At 41.4% G+C, this 23893-nt stretch overlaps 1 protein-coding gene across 21 annotated transcripts in view; it reads right to left on the bottom strand.

The window, feature by feature from the left end:
* Nucleotides 1–2724: 2724 nt before the first annotated feature.
* The window catches only part of EPB41L2 (erythrocyte membrane protein band 4.1 like 2), a 215324-nt gene continuing 194155 nt past the window's right edge, over nt 2725–23893 (bottom strand). For all 21 annotated transcript variants that reach the window (XM_079938894.1, XM_079938884.1, XM_079938888.1 and 18 more), the window contains 2 exons: nt 18224–18329; nt 2725–3981 (listed from right to left, as the gene is read on the bottom strand). In XM_079938894.1, coding sequence (XP_079795020.1) covers nt 18225–18329 — 105 coding nt within the window. In that variant the 3' untranslated portion in view covers nt 2725–3981; nt 18224. The remainder of the gene's footprint in view (nt 3982–18223; nt 18330–23893) is intronic.

Below are 23893 nucleotides of genomic sequence, written 5' to 3' on the forward strand. Positions count from 1 at the left end.
AGGGGTTCCTGACACTGCAGGGCTCACAAGGAAGTTGGGTCCACACAACTTCAAAGCCAAAACCTTCCCCACAGGCTTCCCAGGTAACCTAGTTCCTAAGGGTAGAGTTCTATTCTGCAAGGTTCTCACAAGAACACAGATCAGACTGGCAGTATCTCCCATAATTTGCCTTTGGTGGGTTAACTCATGCCCAGTGGTGCTGTTAGTACTCATAGCGATCACTTTTCTGGAGGGCATTATTGTGCCAGGAGCTCCGCCAGGCACTTTATACATTTTTACTTCATCTAACCATGAGAATACCCCTACACTGGGATGTATTACTACCTTCCCTTTATAGATGTTTAAGTACCTTCACTGAAGTCACATGGTTCAGAGTAGGGCAAACACCCATCTGTAGGAGTCTGAAGCCAGTTTGTTCTTTGTTTTTTTGACATCTTTATTGGAGTGTAATTGCTTTACAATGGTGTGTTACTTTCTGCTTTATAACAAAGTGAATCAGCTATACATATACATATATCCTCATATCTCCTCCCTCTGGCGTCTCCCTCCCACCCGCCCTATTCCACCCCTCTAGGTGGTCACGAAGTACTGAAGCCAGTGTTTTTGAAGCAAAATACTTTATACAACTTGAAGTTACTATAAACCTAACTGGGTATCATGACTATACAGAGGGTCAGTGTTTTTGACCCTGTGGCCAAGGGTCAGGAGTTTGACACCTCAGATTTGCCAGCCGACCGTGTTCTCTTCTGGGGCCAGCTCCGCATCGTGGCCTAATTCCGGCAAATACGTGAACAGGTGCACGCGCATGCAAGGATTCATGCGAGCCCTCGTAGACCCCGGTCCTATTCTCTAGTGCAAGTGCGTTAAGACTCTGCTGGAAACTGACCAGAGCACCATACCCGGAAGAGCAATGTACTACCTCACAGTACACGGAGACAGGACCTTTTTACAAAATTAACGGGCTTTACGGCCTTTTTTAGTCTTTTACCATGGAATATTCTAACGGAATGATATCACGAACCCCCATTTACCGCTGCCTGGCTTCAGCAATCATCAACTCATGGCCAATCTTGTTTCACCTAAACCACGACTCACTCCTCCTTATCCTATTATTTTTAATTCTCAATTTATGATGTTCTCAGACACTATATAATTTTATCCATGAGTAAGGGGAAAACGTAATGAAGCCCATGCTGGGCAGTCATTATGCTACAGTTTGCTTCACTGCCAGAGTCCTGGGGATGCTCACTCCATGAACTGTGGTCTATGCAGTGAGGAATGCTATGTGCATCATAAAGGAAAACGGAAGCTACTCACAACAGTGAAATGCCAAAAATTCACCGACGCTATACATTTTTTTTTAACAACATCATTTTTTATCCTGCTGTGGCCTGTGGAAAAGGCACTGCTCTGTTTCCTGTGTTCCACACGGGATCGCTGGAAGGTTTATGTGAAATACTCATAAAAATCCTATACAACTAAAAGGAATTATTGCTTATCACCGCCAAATTATATTGCTTTTGACTTAAGATAAACAATTAGCGCCTGAACGTCTCACGGCAGTGAACCCTGTTGACCTATTTTCTTATTCTATCACTTGGGGTTTTGAACGCTCAGTTCACAGAATGAGATGATAACATCATGAGAATTATTTTGCAGGAAATACTAAAATAGACAGTCTTGCTGCCACAGTCACGGGTGTCATGATCAACACTGTCTTCAGCTGCTCTTCAGGTACCAAGACCCCACAGATACTTCAGATGTCTCTGGGACCCCAAACTCTGTCCTTGCCACCTCAGCTGATAAAACCGAGCCCTGCCTGAACAATGCATTTCCTCTTCCACTGGAGCCGCTATAGACATACTTACCTCCTATCACTTCCTTCCATGTGGGAGGATATGGTTCTCAAAAAAGCCTGACAGATCAACCTCTGCTTTAAATACAAATGTTATACATACACACTTTCTGATGAAAATTATATTTACAGAGTCATATTTGGTTCCATAATATTTCTAAGGCTTGGCCTGCTGAGATATGCTTCCCCAGAGAGGAGCTGTTTTTGTAATAATTCTAGAGAAAACGAGAAAGATCTTGCACAAGGTGAGAGATAATTCAGTGGGAACCGATCCCAAAGAAGAGAGTCATCATATTATATTAACATGCTCACTTTAAACAACTAGGGAAAGACATTCTACAGAACGTTTTAGATGGAATATACCACACCCTGTTGGTTATTTGCTATATAATGCTTTTAACGTTTGACAGAAAATCCAGCACTTCATCTGATGTGTCTGGGCAAATCCTGATGAGACACGGACGCAGCCCTCAGCAGAGCCCGTTCTGCCTGAGGCACTAAGACCCACTGGACTGTTAAGCAAAACTGAAGCAGAGGACCAGGTTTCAGATGGTGCAGCTAAGATATTTCCTGAAACAAAACAAAAAATACACAAAGAAAACAAGCAAAAATATGCCTTGGAGAACTTGTACAAGCTGGGGTGGATTACGTAACCAGGCAGAAGGAACTGGCGTTCTAAACAGTAGATTTACAAACATTTGACATCGGTTTAGCCACTTGAAATCGGTGATGCTGGCAGCAGCGTGAATTATAAAAGATCTGAATAACAGATTTTAAAAATGCTACGTCCCACAAAATACTAGAACTTCTGACTGACAGTACGACTTGAGCTTATCTTTTTAAACCTTCATAAAAAGAGAAGTGACAAGTTTAGAGAATAAACAAACTTTATTTTATAACAGTATTACAGAAAGCAAAATATCCTTTAATACAACTGGAAGCTGCTAGGCATCTAATCTGGCGTCATAACTCTACATAGGGCCAAAGCAAAGGAAAGACTTTCAATACAGTTAATAAGTCCCTATCAGGTCTCTGGTGTCAGCTTTAAATGGTGTAGCCTTCTTACAACCGTCAAAAAACCACCACGGCCCTAACTCCTCACCCTGGCAACCTCACACCTGTGTGGATCATCACGCTATCTGAAAGAGATACACCTGCTCGATAACAAAAGGTCAGTTTTACATGGAGACAAGGAGGTTTAATACAAAGTGTTCTACACGAGTGTTCAAATAATGGAAAGTACTGAAATTTGGACATGTTAAGAAAGAAAGCACTAAGGTTTTTAAGCTGCCTGAATATTTTAGTAGGAGGGAAGGTACTGCTTTCTCTCCCCTCCTATTTCTGGAATGCTGCCGAAGAGCCCGTGTCTGAGAAGCATCGGCACTGTGGTGCGACAGGGCCTCTAAACACAGTGCGTGGTCAGTGAACTTCATCATAATTCTCCAGTTTGGAGATTCCCGGACTTTCTGCTACAAGTAAAAAGTCACGGTACTGGAAAGTCAAAAGGGTTCAATATCAAAAAGTAGCCCCAATGAAATTCTCAAACATTAGAAAATTTTCACGATGTAAGAAACGCCTTTAATCTGCATTAATATTTTCTCATACAAGTATATTTACCGCAAACTGAGAACTCTGTAAATATTGACTTGTACGAACTCAATGGGAAGCATCCGGAAGAAGGAAAGCCACTATCGAAATTAGTCACAGAGTCTCCTTTCCGCACAACAGCACCTGTTCCAGTGAACAGCACCTTACCAGCTGGGGCTGGCTTTGTTCACTATCATTTGATCAAAATGAGTCACAGAAAGCAGGTAGTTGTACACAAAGTAAACAGGAAACAAAAAACGAAACTCTCTAACTAAAAAAAAAAACAAAGAAAAGAAAAGAAATAACCAAGAGTATTTAGAAGTGGTTATAAAACAAAATAATATATTAAAATGCGGGGGAACGGTATAGACCAGAGCTGTTAAGGTAAGGTTTGGTGTTGGCATTTTAATTCTTCAGGCTTCTGGCCATTGTTACCAGTCGTAGTATAAATTCGCTGGAGCAGTGGTGTGGCATTAAGACTTGGAATGGTCAAAATTTTTCAGGTTCACAAAGTTGAATGTTGTCTATAAAATGAATTTCTAGGAGGAAAAAAAAGAGACAAGGCTTAAATATTCCAAAGACAGGCTTGGGAAAAAAATGTAAGTAAGATTCACCAAATTCCAAATCAAGTAATCAACAGTTCCCATCTGCCTGGTTCTACAGTAAACAGTATTTTACCAGAAGACAAGCATGAGAGCCTGATCCACCCTTCAGGGCCTTAAAATACCTGAAGGATTGACTAGCACACGAGAAACAAGTGGCAAATAAGAATCTGACCAAAAAGTTAACTATAACACAGAGGTAATTCATATAATAAAAATCTAAAAAAAAGAGAAAGCAATGTAGGTTTTAAAGTTAGATTCAAAGAAGAAGAAAAAGTAATTTTGACTTCACTGAAGTGAATAAAAGCTGCCTCAGGTTGGTAGAAAAGAATGAGGAAAGATGCAAGGAAGTGAGAGAGCGCCTGATAGGTAAGATGAGTATACAGATGTACAGCGTGGAGGACAGGAATGAATGGGGTGGGGACACAGATTTCTGGATTCTTCGTCAATGCAAATTGACAGATATTAATTATTATTATTGTAATTAATTCAACCTACTTTCGACAGTGTCATCATTCACCTCGAGTTTGGATATGGTTATAGCTGTTAAGTATGAGTTATACTTTATGTTATCAGAATTTTGGTCAAGTAAACAAACAAACAAAAAAAACCCAAACCACTAATTCCTTGCTTCAGTTTCCCACCCCCAGACTATACAATGTCACTGAACATTTCTAACTACTAAAGTCACGTTCCTTAGCTTGTGTCCCCCTCTCTTGGCCAATGTGAGAACAGGTCAATGTAGCTGTTTCATCTAATCACAGGTCTAATTCTACGTCTAAATTTTTCAAGGATACATGCTGGTTGCCTACTTTGCCTTAAGTCTTTACAGAGTGTCCAGTGCAGTCTTCAATTTATCTTTCTCAGTGTGCCTGGTGAGCCGTGGGGAATCAGTCAAGCTCAAGCACAGTTCTATGAAGTCATCTGAAAAGCACAACCTCGGAGTTTCCAGAGACAGGGGCTCACATGGTCTCAATCTGGAGCGTGCTCTACTCCAGAAACTGATTTGGCGAACAGCAAATGTGCACTTAAAAAAAAATCATCCTCATGACAAGTGGTAAAGCACTCATCCAGAGGGGAGTCTCAATAAAAATGCAAAGCTGTGGCTTTTATCCGAAATAATTAAAATAATGAAGAAAACATACCCTTTCAGATTAATGAAGATTCAATTACCACAGGCCAGTAATACAGCCTGAGATTTTGAAAACGTGAGTAAATTACTTATGTAAGGCACAACGCAACTATTTCCTAAATAAATATGAGGTCCGTGTACTCTGGTGTGAAATTCGGCTTTAAATATGACAGTTTATGAATTTCAGTTATTTCTAAACTTTCATTTTATTCTTCCTTGGCTCTCAATTTGCATATTTAATTTTAAAACAGAATCTTCATTGTAAGAATATAAAATCCTAGAGCCAAAAATGCAAGTATGATAAATGTCTATGTGGTTAGACCAGGAAATAGTCAATTCTTACAATGTTTGTATTACCACTATAATTTAGACCCACCAGTTCTCAAATTGTGGTCTGTAGACCTTGGGGGTCACCATGACTCTTGCAGGGGGTTATAAAGTCAAAGCTATTTCATAATCATCCTAAGACACTATCTGCCCTTGTCAGGTGTGGACATTTTCCCTGATGATGCAGAAACAATGGTGAGTAAACCTGTTGGCATCTTAGCACACACAGGTCAAGGCAGTGACACTAAACTGTACCCGAAGTCACTGCGTTCTTTTACCACCACGCACTCACAGTGAAATAAAAAGCAAGCAAGAAAGCAAGCCAGTTTCACTTAAGGATGTCCTGGATGAAACAGAAAAAAATATTAATTTTCTTACATCTCTACCCTGGAGTACATCTTTTTAGTATTCTGTGTGATGAAATGGAAAGTACGCGTAACACATTCCTGCTGCATACAGAGAAGTACAGGAGATGTCTAGGAGGAAAGTGAATTTGTATGAATGTTTGAATTGTGAGTTGAAGCTGCTGTTTTCATTAAAACACTTCTTTACTTGAGAGGATTACTGACAAACTACGCTGCTCAATTTGGATATCTGGCAGGCATTTTCTTGAAAATGAGATGAGCCTCTCACTTCAAGGCAAACAATTGACAGAACTTGTTGCCAACGATAAAATTCAAGCTTTCGTGTGAAAATTATAACTCTTGGAAACTGTATTTTGGCCACCTTGAGCTTGACAGCTTCCCAATGTTTAGAGACTCTTCTAGTGGGGTCAGTGGCAACCACAGATCTTTTTACTGTCTTAGTCATTTTGCCTTTTCCAGGATGGCATAGAGTTAGAATCATACAGTACATGATACCTTTTCAGACAGGCTTCTTTCACTAGGTGATTATTTTTAACTGAATAAATATCTTGAAAACTATTTGATTTATAATAGAAATAGATCAAATTTCAATTAACAAAATTCACATAAACATAAAACTCTTTGGGCTCTTCAGTAAGTTTTAAGTGTTCCTGAGACCATTAAGCTTGAGAACTGCTTCTATGGAATCTGCTCCCTAACCTACTGGCGTTTCCTGCTCTCACAGATATTTGTGTGGCTTCTGAATACAGAAGGAAAAATGAAATCTAGTGTTTTTTCCTTTCGGTCAAATGGCACTCCAAATCTCTTCTACAAATAATTCAGCAAAATGGTTTTGTATCCCTTGGTTTGCCTGGATATATTAATGCTCTTTTGGGGGTTGCTCTTTTCTTAGGAGGCTCTCACGTGGGCCCTTTTGAGGCTCATGTCTCAGATTTAGGTCTTTCAGGACAAGCTTGGCCCCCTGATCTCCCTCCCCTCTGAGTGCCAGATATATTGTGCTTGTTAACATACATGCCAACACAATTTCACTTCAAAGACAAAAATTCCGTTCAAAGTTTGCTAGCACCACAAGTCAATTAAGTATTTTTGCTTCCAGGAGAGTCAATTTTGAGATGTTTTCCCTGAAATTCCATTTGTTCTAAAACAAAACAAAACGAAACAAAAAAGGCTTGTCTCAGTTCTGAAGAACCTAGGGGCAGGACAGGAATGAAGACGCAGATGTACAGAATGGACTTGAGGACATGGGGTGGGGGGGAAGCTGGGACGAAGTGAGAGAGAGGCATGGACATATATACACTACCAAACGTAAAATAGCTAGTGGGAAGCAGCCGCATAGCACAGGGAGATCAGCTTGGGGCTTTGTGACCACCTAGAGGTAGAGGGGTGGGATAGGGAGGGTGGGAGGGAGACGCAAGAGGGAGGAGATATGGAGATATATGTATACGTATAGCTGATTCACTTTGTTATACAGCAGAAACTAACACACCATTGGAAAGCAATTATACTCCAATAAAGATGTTTCTTAAAAAAAAAAAAAAAGGCTTGTCTCTGCCTCTCTTAGCTGCAGTTATTTCCCCTCCAGAGGGCGTTTTAGGAAGAGCATCTCCTTTTCCTCCCACCCTGTAACCGTCAAAGCTCTTTCCATTTTTAAGACAGCCATGCTCCCTTACCTCTGAGGAAAGGGTGAGCTGTCAGTGATCTCGGCAGGCCAATTAAATGGGTTTTCTTTAAAGCTAACAGTCATCTTTGTGTTAGAGCCTTTATGCACATTCCAGTCACTCCACCTAAAGAATTACTACACACACCGCAATTTCGGAATATCCTGTCAAATGAAAGCATCATCCATTTTGCCTCATTTTTAAACATGATTATTTTATAAAATAATGGTTTTATTGTTCATTTAGCTACATATCGTAGCTGCAATCTCAAAGACATTCTGTCCAAAATAAATTTTTCTACAATGAAGTGTGTTTCAACTACATCAGTGGGAGTTTGTTACTTGAAAGATTCCCATCATGAATCCCTCAGCAAAGCAATACGCAGTGCGGATTCAGACTGACGGACGGTCAACTCTGGCTCTGCTACTCACGGACTGTGTGACTGGGGGAGGGACTTAACCTCTCCAGGCCTCTGTGTTGTCATCTGCATCCTAAATGACTGTGAGAACTAACTGAAATAAATGGCAAAGTTCTCCAACAAAGCTCAGCACAGAGTAGGCACTCATTAAATGTGAGCTGATACTATTATTATGGATTTTCACATATGATATTTCATTCCTGGTTTTACTTCCAAACCCAATTCAACTCTACTCTTAAAGACAGAGATGGCCAGTTCAGTTTCCCCATTAATAATTGCATGAACCAGTATAATGGTTTCTTTACAGGGTACTTCATCCAATCAAGCATCCTTTCCATCAATCCTGCACACCACTGATAAATTAATCTTACTGAAGGATGGTGCTGAAAATGCTCTTCCCTTACGCAGATGACCTACAGAGCAAAGCCTAAACTAAGGTGCTAACACGGAGTGTAATTCCCTTTGCAATTCGCCTCTGACAAATCTTTCCAGCCCCTGCTGGAATTCAACACACAGACACAACGTAGGGTTTGCTTCTCCTGACGTCCAGCGCGTGGTTTTCCTATGTGCCCTCTCCTCTCTGCCCCCCTCTGTATGTTCAAATCCTCCCCGCGCTCTGCACACAGGAGCTTTCTGCTCCTTTTCGGGGAAGTCTTCCCTGATCTGCCAACCAGGAACAGTTTCTCCTGTTGACTTTCATAGCCCTTTAGCTAGGCTTCTATCTATCTATCTATCTATCTATCTATCTATCTATCTATCATCTATCGCTGTGTTGGGTCTTCATTGCCCTACGTGGGCTTTCTCTAGTTGCGAGAGGGTGTTACTCTTCGTTGTGGTGCATGGGCTTCTTCTCACTGCGGTGGCTTCTCTTGTTGCAGAGCACGGGCTCTAGGCGCGCAGGCTCTAGAGCGCAGGCTCAGTAGCTGTGGCGCATGAGCTTAGTTGCTCCGTGGCATGTGGGATCTTCCCGGACCAGGGATCAAACCTGTGTCTCCTGCATTGGCAGGAGGATTCTTAACCACTGTGCAACCAGGGAAGTCCTAGGTTCTCTTTAAACACTATTTTTTACCCTATATGTTATTTGTACACTTATTCCTATGCATTTACCTTTCTCACAACTACCATAGTCCCTTGAACGCAGTATGTTCCCAATATACATTAATGAATCCATGAATGAAGTAATAGCGACTAATCTGCAAGGCAAGGCCAGGCTGAAAAGCAAAGGCTTGGGAGGGGAAAAATAAACAGAATTGTATTCTAGGAACAAAGCACTACTGCCTGTCCTCACCATTAGTTTCATCTGCTGATTTAAGTGGAAAAAATTTCAAGTTCATTTTTCTGTTCTCTTTTGTTGAATAACTACTTCTGTGATATCCCAGGAGGACTCTTAGTTCTTTAAAAAACTGGTTTTCCCGAATCTCCCACATCTGAAGCTTTGAGAAAGATTTCTAATAGTAGTTAGTATTTGGCCGTAAAGCTAGAGGAAGGTCTTCTCATTCACCCTGCTGAGTTCAAATTTTGTGAGAACTTGATATGAAAGCATTCGACAAAATCTTAAAGCTTCTTTTAAATAACAAATGGACTACAGTAAGGCACACTCGGTATACTTTATTCTAGCTAAGCTTTTGTCAATCTTAGGTTCATGAGTAGAGATGAGAAAAATTTCTCTGTAGTATCAAATAAAAGTTGTGCTTTAAAAAAACAGTAACAAAACCCTTATCTTTTAGAAAAACGTCTTTGAACTATGTATGAATAGAACTCACTTAGTGTTCGTTTCGTATTTTCATTAAATAGGAAGGTTAGTGGGAATCAAAACAACTCATTTCCAGACCCAACTCCGTCACTTATTAGTTAACAATGTTTTCTGACCTCTTCAGCATCCAGTACGTTATTTTATACCTGCAGGACATCTCAATTTGGAATAGCATTTCAATGCTCAATTTGGAATACATTTCAAATGCTCAAGAGCCACACGTGAGTACTGGCTACCATGCCGAACAGAACAAGGCTAGATTCTCACTTGCTCTAATACTAACCATTTTGATGCATGAGAGTTAAAGAAACATAGGGCCAACATGTCCTGGCACTATAATCCTCATGAGCACAGGAGTATCTTAAAAACACACACACATACACTCAGACTTATTAATTCGTTCCCCCCGCAAAATTCTGTCCTAACCTACCCACAAGTTTACATTAAAATTTAAAATTACTATTTAAAAGCTAGTATCTGAGCTATCTGACATTAGACAAGTTCTTGAAACAAATGAAACTATACTCAGCTCTACACATGGATGGTATTTGATGGTTCTTATAGAAAAGGGACCTATGGCAAATCTCTAGGATGCTATTTCCTCATAAAAAGGCGGACGGAGCGGGGAGAGAAGAAGATGGTCTATATGCAGTTTTAAATTAAATATTCTTTTAATTCCCATACTCTTAAATACACCCTGCACTAGGGTACAGTAAAGTCATAACCACCACCTCCACACTCCTCAGAGACTGGCTGGGTAACATGTAAGTAGGGAGACAGGGTACCGGGACCTCAACATGAAGAGATGGGAAGGAAGAGACACTGGGGACTTGGAGAGCCCCTCCTTCCCCTTAAGTGGCCGCACCTACTGAGCCACTGCAGCCTTGAGAGAAAGGAGGCTCGGTGTTAGAGCTTCTGATGTTTCTCGAATCGCTAGATATCTTCCCATTTTAAGCATTCATAATTAACTCAAATTCCGTGACATACTGTTTGGGCTGAAAAACAAACCAAAACTCTGGATACGGCCTGCCTGTGTCCTGTTGGTCAATTTTGTCTTGCTCTCTCCCCCCCTTTTTGGTGCCACTTTAAATTCCCCAAAATAATGAAAAACTGGAGAAAACATCCAGCATTTGTGACTAAGAGATTAATAACCTTAACTCTGTAAAAGATAAAAGATGATAAACACCTGAATAGATAAGTGGACAAAGGATACAAACTGGCAATTCAAAGAAATGGAAATTGTGTTTGTGTGCACATATGTGTGAATATGTGTACTGTGACCTCCTTAGCAATGAACAATAGTAACGATTAAAAAATGCTCTTTCCTCACAATTTAAAAAAAGGGGGGGAGGGGACAAATGCTCTTTCCTCACCAGGTTGGCAAAGACTTTTCAAATGTCGTATAATCTTTAGTGTTGGCAAGGATGTGGGGAAACGGGGATATTCTTAAACTGCTAGTGGGCGTCTAACTTTGTAGAACCTCTAAGGAGGGCAGGCGGGCAATATGTCAAAAAGAAACCTTTAGCACACCAACTCTAATTTTTAAAAATATCTGTCCTAGAGAAACAATGAAGTTAATGCCTCCCAAATGTACACATAAGTGTAATCTCTGCAGCTGTGAATTTACTTGTGAAAACTGAGGAACAGCCTAAATGCCCATTAATAGGGCTCAAGTAAACCATCCTGCATCTATTCGATGGCTGTTGGAAAATGAGATAATGATGGGCAAACTTATCTACAAGGTACTGTGAAGCGGAGGAAAAAGCCGGATATGTGATAGCATCAACAGGATCAGCCTATATAAACAGAGGTGTGAGAACACACGGGAGTGCATCTGAGTATGTGCTCACAAGTATATACACTGTGAAAGGGATCATCTATCTCTAGCAGCAGAGCAATTATGGGCCACTTACATTTTCTACCATCTTTCCCTTTCAAAAAACTATGACCGCCTCTGCTTTTTTGTTGCCAGAAAAAATACATATGGTTTCATTTGTAAAAACAACAGTCAATAATGATTCTGTCCAAGAGCAAACTCCGGGGAATCAGTGACTCCCAGGTGCTAATGAATGGACAATGGCAGGGGCAACCAGCGCCCCTTCTGTTGGGTAGTTCAAATATACTGTGACTCACTGATAGCACCTGCCAGATTTATAAATGTTAAACAGAGTATGCCCCAGCATTCCACAGTGAAAACTGGCAATGCCTAAAACTCACTAAATCCAAAATGGCTTTTCATTTCTATGTAGAAGTCTTCATTTTATGTTTGATTAACTTATATTGAAAACTAAGCTGTAATAAAATGCTAATTTCTGGTACAAGAGTACTACAACTAGGCAAACTTATAAAATAAAAATGCAACACAACTGAAACCAACAAGCCTGAAACATCCCTGAATTGAAAATCGGCATCTGGATGCCAACAGGCTGGTGCTTTTCTTTCAAGGACAGGGAGACGCTCGCATGTACATGAGTAGCTCGTGATCGGCTAGAGCTCCGATCGGCCAACGTCATTCTTCTCTCTTGTCAAGGGAGTTAGACAGCTGATGTTAATTTCCCGTTGTCTTTGCGAGTTCATTTTGAAACCGTGAACATCACCCTGACTTTGAAATGTTGGTTGGTTGAAATGTTGGTTGGAGCACAATATTATCTTGTTTAGAAACTGGTGTTCATAGATGCAGGCTAGCACAGACAGCAACACAACTAACTGAGAGTTATTTATTGTGGGTTGGGGACTGGAACTCAGGGTCCACCTAACAGTCTCCACGGAATGATGGATGTACCAGGTTTTTAGTAATCACTGCACTAGCTCCAGTGGCTCTGTCAGGCCAATGCTCTGTCTTCTCAGATGAAGGCAGGCAAGGCGGATGGAAAAGCAAAAGGCCAATTACTGAGTGTTCCTGCTTCTCGAAAGCACTCTGTGTAAACCCTATTTCCTCAACCTGTTACAGGCTCCATCTCCACTACTTGACTGAAGGAGCTGTGACAAAGCTCCCAGGTCGATTCTGTACCGACAATTCCAGAGGACACAGGCACCTGATTTCTTTGCCATATTTAAGGCTGATTATGCTCTCCTTGGAGCTAGCTTCTCTTGGAGCTTTCGTGGCCGCCTTATCTCCCTGTTTTCTATCTTCTTGCCCTTCTCACTCCTCCTGTAGCTCCTCTGTTCCCCAGGTCCCGCCTCTCTGACCTGGCCCTGGGTAGGCTTCATCAGTGGATGACACATTCAGGTGTGTCTACCTCCTGCTCTGAAGCCTGCCGTTCTCTCTGTCTGTCTGTCTGTCTGTCTCTCTCTCTCTCTCTCTCTCTTTCTTCCTCTCGCTCTCTCTCTCAAAGCTCTTGGCTACTTCCTGGACCTCTTCATGAAGACATTTCACGTGCATCTCAAGCTCAACATCTCTGGGGTAGAAGTTTTTATTTGACTTTTAAGAGCAAAACGGGTTCATGGCTGGCCTTCTATGTTATCAAAAGTTCTTACAACATGCCTTATTCACAAACCCTCTGCAGATTCTATTATCACCTCCAGTTCATGAGGCATAGAGGAATGAAATAAACGGCACACATCACGCAACTAAGAAGTAGATTTGAACCCAGCAAATCTGCTGTTACACTTCCTCTTAACACTCAGACTATCTGGTAAGTTTCCAATTAACCATGTCGTGCGTGTGTGTGTGTGTGTGTGTGTGTGTGTGTGTGTGTGTAAGACAGAGCCTTATACATTCACTTCCAAGCTTTCACTATAATTCCCATGACAGTTGGTCTCTCCTATAGTACCAGAGAACAAAAAACGCATCTTTGCTTTAAGGCAGCTAAACTGAAAGGACTGGCCACATTGCACATGACATGTGAAAAATGAAATCCATGTGTTCCATGACTGAAATTACAGGTATCACCATCGACCCGGGCGTTATCTGGCATTTTTCCCCACTCCTCTGTCCTCCCAACTCACTAACTTCCGTATCCTCATGCAAACGGTCAAAAAGTCACAAGCCTTTGTCTCCTCACCACCTCTCAAATACAAAGGAGCACCCCTACAGCTTTTCAGGATAAATTTCAGCCTCCTGCTTGGCTTCTAAGACTCTTTGTGATCGGGCCTCTGCCCCTCTGCGCCCTCATCTCCCATGACTCTGCTACAAGTGCCCTGCGAGGCAGCTGCACCTGATTTTGCCCTGTTCCTGGAGTGTCTGGTGCACAATACCAGATCCTGCCTGAATCGCCCCCTTTCCACGCCTTCCTTCCCTGGGCTCACTCCAACTCGCCGTGAAGCTCCAGTGAGAAGCCATCTCTGATGCCCCATCCTGATTCAGAAATCTCGCCTTTTTGTTCCCACAAAACTCAGTCCAGAACCTCTGATGAAACTTGAGACTCTATGCTGCTACCACTGCTTTACTGTCTGTGAGTACAGACCTTGATTTGAAATCTCAGTGGTAGAACAGTAGATGATACCTAATGAGACTTCCATAATACCTGTATAATGAACAGTAACGACAAAAAGGAATAAAATGAGTGAATAGGTGAGAGGCTGCTCTTGCATCATGTGATCCTTGGGCCGCTCACTGCTTTCCGATGAAAAGGAGGCGTCCTTCACTTTTTCATGCAACGTCAATGATTACTCCAGGAGTCTGAGAGGCTCGTCTGAAGTCTGCGTTCACAGAGCTTACGGCACCAGCTGAAGCAGGGTCGCACATTCCCCCTGCTGGGGCTCCTTCCTTCTCGGGCCGCGCAGACCACACCCCCAAGCCTGGGCTCTTCTACCTTTTCATCAGGACCAGCAGGGACACCATTCTAGTGGTGACGAGGTCAGTAACATTTTGTGTCCACTCAAGGGCTCATAAATATGCATTCAGAATAAAATAGCAGGAGGGAGTAGCCCTTAAGAGGAAAAAAAAACGACACAGAGATCAAGGCAAGTGCTCCTCCAAGCGTTTTCTTGTTCGTGGAGCTGCACGCAGCCCCTCTGCCTCACCGCTGGCAACCGCCCAGCATGGGGAAGCAGACCGGGACTTCAGTACTCGGCACATTGTTCTTTGACCGTCTTTCTGTTTCCCCACCTGCCACGCTCAATGCTTGATCAAGAGGTCAGCGCTACTCCAAAGGAAGAGGTCAGGTCAGACCAGGAGGAGAGCTTTTCACGCCCGAAAAGGGAGACGGGACCGATACATCACAAATAGTTCTTTCTTCTTCTTTTCTGACGTTGGGACACCGTCCTGGTCCTGCTCTTTGCCTTGAGCCACTGCTGCCTCTGTGGGATTCTGGCAGGGCAGCCAGAGGGTAGCTGGAACAGTGGAAACACATTCTTCCCAGCCCTGACGGGCATCAGCAAAGGAAATTTTTCAAGAACAAGTGCGGCCAGTCAGGAGCGGAGATGCTAAAATGACTGTGAGAAGACACTGAGGTAGCTCCCATCTGTCCTTCAGATTGCAACTCAAATTCTATTTCTCAAGTAACAGGTTAAATTGATAACAGTTCAAGCCCCCTATCTCGTTCTCTCATCTCACATTATTTCCTTCGGAGCATTTATCAGATATGCAATTACATTCTATTTGTTAATACTGACACCTCCCCTCCTGGAGTGGATCCTTCCTGAGAAAGGGGACCGGGACTGTGCTGTCTACCAATGTGACCATCCGAATCCTCACTGCCTAAGCTGGCCTAGCATGCTGTGGCACTTGCTAAATATTTTTCAATGAATAAATGAATCTTTCCAAATTTATCTAGTTTGCTCATCTTACACGTGAATTTACACTTTAACCTCCTAAATTTGTTTAACAAGGCTGCTTATAAAAGATGGCCTCCGAGACAGGCAAACTTCAAAGGCTGTGTGTGTGTGTGTGTGTGTGTGTGTCCACTGAACAAATAAATATAAGGTATTAAGAATCAATGACATAACTAATTTATTTTAAAGCTTATTAAAAACCACAAATGAAGGTGAAGTGCTGGTAATGCTAGTGGTCACTAATTTTTGTCTCATATTCCTGATTAAGTAACTGATTCATAGAATTTAGAGGAGAAATACGCATTATTTTTACATTTGTACAACACTCAATTTTCCCATTCATTGTCATATTATATATAAGCAGAAAAGGTAGATTGTACCAGCCCCACTGACTTACCCAACGTCCCATAGTTTGAGATCTGGCAAGATTAAAACACAGTACTTGATCTTCTGACTCCTAGCTAAGAATGTTCTCAGACTTGCATGTAACATAGCACATTAATTCAGGTAAAACAGATACTGTGCTTGTGCTAAAACTTTAAATGATTTCTGCTCATAGGCCCTTTATACACCCTGTGTTGAAAACATCATCTAAAACATAAAGAGTAAGGTTGCTAGATATAAGAGCAGTATTGAAAAGTTAGTTGTATCTCCCTATGCCAGCAACAACTTCTGGGGAAAAAAATTACACAATTTTATTGAAAGACATTAAAGAAGATCTATATAAATGGAAAGATGTTAATATTTGTGGAAAAGAAGACAATATCATAAAGACGTAATTCTCAGTATACTGAGCTACAGAGCAGATGCAATTCCAATCAAAATACCACAGGATATCTTAGAACCTAACACTCTGATTCTGAAATTTATATGTAACAGAAGGAGCCCAGAACAGCCAAGACATTCTTGAAGAGAAAGAACTGGGAAGTGTTGTGCTCCTAGATACCAATTCTCATTTTAAAGCTATATGGCACTGGGGCAGGGACAGACACACAGACTGATAGAAATGAATGTGCTCAGAGACACACCCACGCACTTGATATCTGACCCGCAGACTAGACGGGGCAAGGACGAGCTCTTCAATAAACAGGGCTGGAACGCTGGCTACTTATACGGGAAACAAACAAATCACTGTTTCTAATCACACAGAAAAAATTTCTGATAGATTAAGGATTGATCCATGAAAGGAAACATTAAAATTTCCAGATTGAAAATACCTTTAACACCTCAGGATATGGAAAAAGCATAAGCCATAAAGAAATGCTTGATAACTCAACTATATTTACATATTAAATACTACATTCAATATATTAATATACTGCCCTATATTGATAATAAAAGACAAACCACAAACAAAGATATCTGAACACATAAAACTGACAAAGGATTAGTATCCAGAATCTATCAAGAATCTGTATGACCAAGAAATTTATATGGCAGTAAGTTACATGTCGTATGTCTTAAGTTGTACGCCATTTCATATCTGTCAGATTGGCAAACGTTAGTAAGTCAGAGGGGAGGCTGTGCACTGGTAGGACCCCTCACGCCCTACGACGGGAGAGCACTTAGTCTTGCCACAAGGAGGAAGACGGGTTATGTGACCAGTCCCTCCAGTGGGGATCTATCTATCAACTGACCAATGTACGGATCATTTTAAAAACAAGAATGCAATATTAAGTATATGTGCTGTGTGATAAAACCTGCTTTTTAAAACCCTAATACGTACATGATCAGGAACACTTACTCAGTGTTTAAGAACCCTTTAACGCAACTTTTAAAGGCTATATGTACTTCACCATCCCATGGAAGCAGCATAATGTATAACCACTCCCTACTGCTGGCCATTTAGATTGTTTCAAATTTCTTGCTAGTATATATAAACATGTGATACTCTTGTAGGTAAATCTTTGTATCCGTCTCTGATTATTTAAGATAAATTTCTCACAGTGCTTTAAACGGTAAGCACGTCTGACGTGGGTTTTTGCCAAGTTGCCCTCCAGGAAATACTACTAATTGATACAGCAGCATAAGTATATTCCCCGCCCCCCCACATCCCCAACCCTGGCTAAAAACATACACTTTGCCAGATTCAGCAGTGAATTTTTCATTTGTACTGATGTAAACAATACTGAGGTGGAATACTTTTTGCTCATTATTCACTTAGTTTCTACGTGGTTTACTTGCTTAATCCTCTACTCATTTTTCTACTTAAGTGTTTACATTTTCTGATGACACATAAGAGCTTCTTAATATAATATATTCAGGATATTAATCCTGTCTCTGCCAGGTACGTTGAACTTTATCACTTACCTTTTACTTTTGTTTTTGTTGGTTTGGCTCAAATTTTTACCTCTTTATACAGTCAAAGCAATCTTTGCCTTTATGGTTCCTTCTCTGATACAGAGTTCTTAATGTCTCCATTTAAAAGATTAACTCATCTCCCCTTTGGGCCCCTACGACAAAAATCCCTCATCTAAACGAAAGCAATAGCACCTTCCTAACAGGCTCTTTGTGAACACTGAGATAACATATTAATGCGCTTTACAAATAGTAAAGTAACATATAAATGTTGATTATTAGCGGCTCTCAATACATGGCAGTTATTAACACCACACGATGCCCGTGGGTCCACAGAGTTTATAATTAACTATATACAGGTCACCCGAGCAGATGTACTTGGAGATGAAAAAGTCTGAAAGATCAGATGAACTGTAGGAGACAGGCACCATGATGCAGACGTGCCTTTCACATCGCTCGGCAGGTTCAGGAATACAGAAGTCATGAGAAAGGCCCCGATGACGAGGCTCTTACCTTACTCTTCCCCCTCGTCCAGCTCAGTTTCTTTGTGCACCACAACCCTCGTGACCGACATGTCGGGGTGCTGCTCCCTGGCTTCCCTGATGGCCTGGGCCAGCGCCTGTGGGGTCAGGAGAGAGCACTGTGAGTAGAGGAAGAGGCTGTTTCTTGGGATGGCTGTACACGAGCATAGCCATCACCTGGGATCCATCCCTCCTCCTGCCAAGACAGTTTCACTGCTTTATTTGAGGAAGCAGGAGATTTGAAATGGGCTCCTTTTTCTAAAAGAGAATGCATCTCATTTCCCCAGGTTTCCCATTTCTCCAGTCCACTGCCAAATAATGGTACATGTAGGAGAAACACGCTGGCTCTGAATCCCACTCAGCCTGGCACGCACTGTGAGACGTGGAGAAAACAGATCTTCTCTGACCTTAGGACTCTCATCTGCAACCTGAGACTTATGCTAAGATTATAAAGATAATGTTAAGGTTCGATGTATGGACTGAAGGAATGATGTAAAGCCTCCAGGGTGGTTTATGCTCTCCACACTCGAGTGATACTTGAAATTACCCAGTTGCCTCAAAACTCATGGTGCAAGAAATCTCTGGCATTCCTATACACTAATGATGAAAAATCTGAAAGAGAAATTAAGGAAACACTCCCATTTACCACTGCAACAAAAAGAATAAAATACCTAGGAATAAACCTACCTAAGGAGACAAAAGACCTGTATGCAGAAAACTATAAGACACTCATGAAAGAAATTAAAGATGATACAAACAGATGGAGAGATATACCATGTTCTTGGATTGGAAGAATCCACATTGTGAAAATGACTACACTACCCAAAGCAATCTACAGATTCAATGCAATCCCTATCAAACTACCAATGGCATTTTTCACAGAACTAGAACAAAAATTTTCACAATTTGTATGGAAACACAAAGACCCCGAATAGCCAAAGCAATCTTGAGAAAGAAAAACGGAGCTGGAGGAATCAGGCTCCCAGACTTCAGACTACACTACAAAGCTACAGTAATCAAGACAGTATGGTACTGGCACAAAAACAGAAATGTAGATCAATGGAACAGGATAGAAAGCCCAGAGATAAACCGACGCACATATGGTCACCTGATTTTTGGTAAAGGAGGCAAGAATATACAATGGAGAAAAGACAGCCTCTTCAATAAGTGGTGCTGGGAAAACTGGACAGCTACATGTAAAAGAATAAAATTAGAACACTCCCTAACACCATACACAAAAATAAACTCAAAATGGATTAGAGACCTAAATGTAAGGCCAGACACTACCAAACTCTTCGAGGAAAATATAGGCAGAACACTCTATGACATAAATCACAGCAAGATCCTTTTTTGACCCACCTCCTAGAGAAATGGAAATAAAAACAAAAATAAACAAATGGGACCTAATAAAACTAAAAAGCTTTTGCACAGCAAAGGAAACCATAAACAAGATGAAAAGAAAACCCTCAGAATGGGAGAAAATATTTGCAGACGAAGCAACTGATAAAGGATTTATCTCCAAAATTTACAAGCAGCTCATGCAGCTCAATATCAACAAAACAAACAACCCAATCCAAAACTGGGCAGAAGACCTAAATAGACATTTCTCCAAAGAAGATATACAGATTGCTAACAAACACATGAAAGAATGCTCAACATCATTAATCATTAGAGAAATGCAAATCAAAACTACAATGATATAATGAGGTATCACCTCACACCAGTCAGAATGGCCATCATCAAAAAATCTACAAACAATAAATGCTGGAGAGGGTGCGGAGAAAAGGGAACCCTCTTGCACTGTTGATGGGAATGTAAATTGATACAGCCACTATGGAGAACAGTATGGAATTTCCTTAAAACACTAAAAATAGAACTACCACACAACCAGCAATTCCACTACTGGGCATATACCCTGAGAAAACCGTAATTCAAAAAGAGTCATGTACCACAATGTTCATTGCAGCTCTATTTACAACAGCCAGGACATGGAAGCAACCTAAGTGTCCATCCACAGATGAATGGATAAAGAAGATGTGGCACATATATACAATGGAATATTACTCAGCCATGAAAAGAAACGAAATTGAGTTATTTGTAGTGAGGTGTATGGACCTAGAGTCTGTCATCCAGAGTGAAGCAAGTCAGAAAGAGAAAAACAAATACCGTATGCTAACACATATATATATATGGAATCTAAAAAACAAAAAGAAAAAAAATGGTCATGAAGAACCTAGGGGCAGGACAGGAATAAAGATGCAGACCTACTAGAGAATGGACTTGAGGACACAGGGAGGGGAAGGGTAAGCTGGGACAAAGTGAGAGAGTGGCATGGACATATATACACTACCAAATGTAAAATAGACAGCTAGTGGGAAGCAGCCGCATAGCACAGGGAGATCAGCTCGGTGCTTTGTGACCACCTAGAGGGGTGGAATAGGATGGGTGGGAGGGAGACGCAAGAGGGAAAAGATATGGGGATATATGTATAGCTGATTCACTTTGTTATAAAGCAGAAACTAACACACCACTGTAAAGCAATTATACTCCAATAAAGATGTTAAAAAATATAAAATTAAAATAAATAAAATTTTAAAAAAAAAACTCACAGTGCAGGACCAGGCTCTGCTCATCTTTTCCCTCTTAGGCTCTCAGTAATTGTTTGAGGGATGTTGCAGGAAAAATATCTATTGGCTTCTAGGACACAGAACAATTAAAACCACAAGCAACAATGACGACAAACAATCAGTAAAGCTAAAGAAAAGAGAGAGACTAATCTTTTAGATAATAAAATACAGCTCCCTATTTTACAGGTGGAAACAGTGAAGGCAAAAAGGTTAATGGGTCTTCCTCAGGACCATCCTGCCAGGGGGCTACAGGGCAGGAGAGGGCTGCCCCTCCACTGATTCATGGGCGTTTTCCTGGATGAGGCTGTGAGAAAGCAGACAAGATTTCTCTTGAGTTTGATCAGAAAGTAAACTGTATACAAGGATTATGGCAAAGTGGAAAGATCCTGTTTTTCAGAGGGAAAGATGTTTAAAGAGGTCTCGGGGGAAAAAGTAAAAGAAAACCACACGGAACAACACTCAAAATCTAGGAAAGAACCTGAAAACAAAAAAGAAATCCTACTAGGAGAGAGATTGCTGTATCTCATAAGGAAAACATACATTTGAAAAAAGCAGCACAATTTTCCTGCTGCGTTGTCACCTGCCTTTGGGGACAACTGCATTTATTGTTTGCAATATCATTTCTGTCAGCTGGAAGGTTACTGAGCAAAGCCCTGAGCCGCATTCCACAAAGAAAGATAAAACTACCCCCCAGAATTATTTTTACGCCAAAGACTTTTCACTCAGAAGCTTGGAAGACACTTGAGGGTGCTTAAATTTCCACTGGGGAACAAACTCTGGCAACCTACCTGTGTTGGGACAAGAGAGGATCAGACAGGGGACCAGGCTTCCACTTAAGCATCAGCACAACTGCTTGCCACGTGGGGAGAGCAGGCAGCCCAGTGGGCAGGAGCAGAGTGGGGACCTCGTCTCAGAGCAGGACAGCAAGTGCTGCCGTGTACTAACTGCAGTGTGAGTGGGGAAGGCGACCAAGTACATCAGGGAGGCTCTAAGTCTGCGTTCAGAGGCAAGAGGGAGATTGGAACAATCAACACGGTCTAGTCCCTGCTGGTTTCTGGAATCCAATTTGAGAAAGGACAGCTCTGATGGGAGCCAACATGGCTACAGAACAACTTCTCAGCTACTTTGAATTTATGTTCATTACAAAGACCTGCCTACATTAAACCCTGCACCTGTCAAAGAGGAAACATACATGATACCCAAGGGAAGGTAGCAGGCGTGAAACATGCTTTAATTAGCAGAAAAGTAGGGAAAATGGAAAACTGCTATTATCATCTTCAAACATATTTGAAGTCAGTTTGCCCTTAGTTCCTTTCCTTCCATAATATCGGTACACGTAATTAAATACCGTAAAATGTTAATTCACTGCGGGAACAGTAAAGACTGTGAGAAAACTATCACATCGCACAGCCAAATTGAGAAGTTATTTTATTAGAAAGAAATACACTTTTCCATGTTGTTTATGCCTCCCGGGTACAGAGCTGAGAGCCACAACTAGCACCGGGTGTAGAACCTGCAAAGCCTCTTTCATTTGCCAGCACAAAAGAGATTCCTTCTTTTCCTATCCTGCTCAGATGAAGGGTTTCCTTCCACTATTAAAATTCTTTTAATGTAGGCAAGGAACTGAAAAGGTGTCAATGACATTAAAGTCACTGCATGATCAACATCAGTTTGTGGCAGGGAACTAATTTCCCTCCTTTACTTTTAAATAGCTCCACCATCTCATTTACAGGCTTTAAGGGGAAAGCGAACTCATCATGAGCTCCTGGTGACAAGCATACCAGAAGCCACAATTACATTTACTCAAAAACGTTTATGACATCTTATAAATAAACATGAAAAAGGTAAATATCTGTTCTCTTCATTTGGATATCTGGCCTCAGTTTTGGGTTTTTTGTTTTTTTTTTTTAATCATAGTTGATTTACAATGTTGTGTTAGTTTCAGGTGTACAGCAAAGTGATTCAGTTATACATATACATATTCTTTTTCAGATTCTTTACCCTTATAGGTTATTACAAGATATTGACTATAGTTCCCTGTGCTATACAGTAGGTCCTTGTTGTTTATCTATTTTATACATAGCGGTGTGTGCACTTGTTAATCCCAAACTCCCAATTTATCCCTCCCCCCGCCCCCTCACCCCACTTCAGTTTTAAAATGGGCTGAAGGTGTGCGTCCTCACAGCAACAGCTAAAGCTGCAGCGTCATGATTTTCTTCTAATGGGAGAGTTAGGAATTTTGTTATTTTGTGTTATTTTGGAACTTACGTTTCAGACTGTGTTTTTAATATCTGCTGTTCAGAAGCATTACTATCTAGATTCGAGTTTTCAGGAAAAACGGGACGAAAGAATGCACATAAAATAAAACCTGCAAGTAACCCCTCAAGGGAAAAAGTGGCATTTGAAACCCTAAAAGGGCCTTGTTTGGTGGAGACAGAGGGCAGACGAAACAAAGGCTGGGAGAGGACCCCGATTTTCACCTTCCATCAGGCCAAAGTATGTGGGTTCCTGCCCAGCACATTGTAGAAATTCAATAAATGCTGAGCGAGAGTCCCAGAGGGAAAAAGAGTAAGAATACGTATGGTTTGCTCCAACTTAAGGTCAGAGCAACTCAAAACTGTCCCAGTGAAGAGAAGTAGAATAAATCCTCTGTATAGGAAACCAGACGCTTGGTTTCCACACAGGTAATTCATTTTCTAGTGGTGAACAGACACATGTATAGTCATCTACTAGGAAGCTCTATTACTAAGTCAAAATTCAGAGTCAGGGCAAACTTTTAACCTATAATAACTGTCAAGGAATTTTTAAAAATACATTATGAGGGCTTCCCTGGTGGCACAGTGGTTGACAGTCCGCCTGCCGATGCAGGGACATGGGTTCGTGCCCCGGTCCGGGAGGATCCCACATGCCGCGGAGTGGCTGGGCCCGTGAGCCATGGCCGCTGAGCCTGCGCGTCCAGAGCCTGTGCTCCACAACGGGAGAGGCCACAACAGTGAGGGGCCCGCGTACCGCAAAAAAAAAAAAAAAAAAATTAT

This window comes from Stenella coeruleoalba, assembly GCF_951394435.1.
Source record: "Stenella coeruleoalba genome assembly, chromosome: 12".
NCBI classification, from domain to species: Eukaryota; Metazoa; Chordata; class Mammalia; order Artiodactyla; family Delphinidae; genus Stenella; species Stenella coeruleoalba.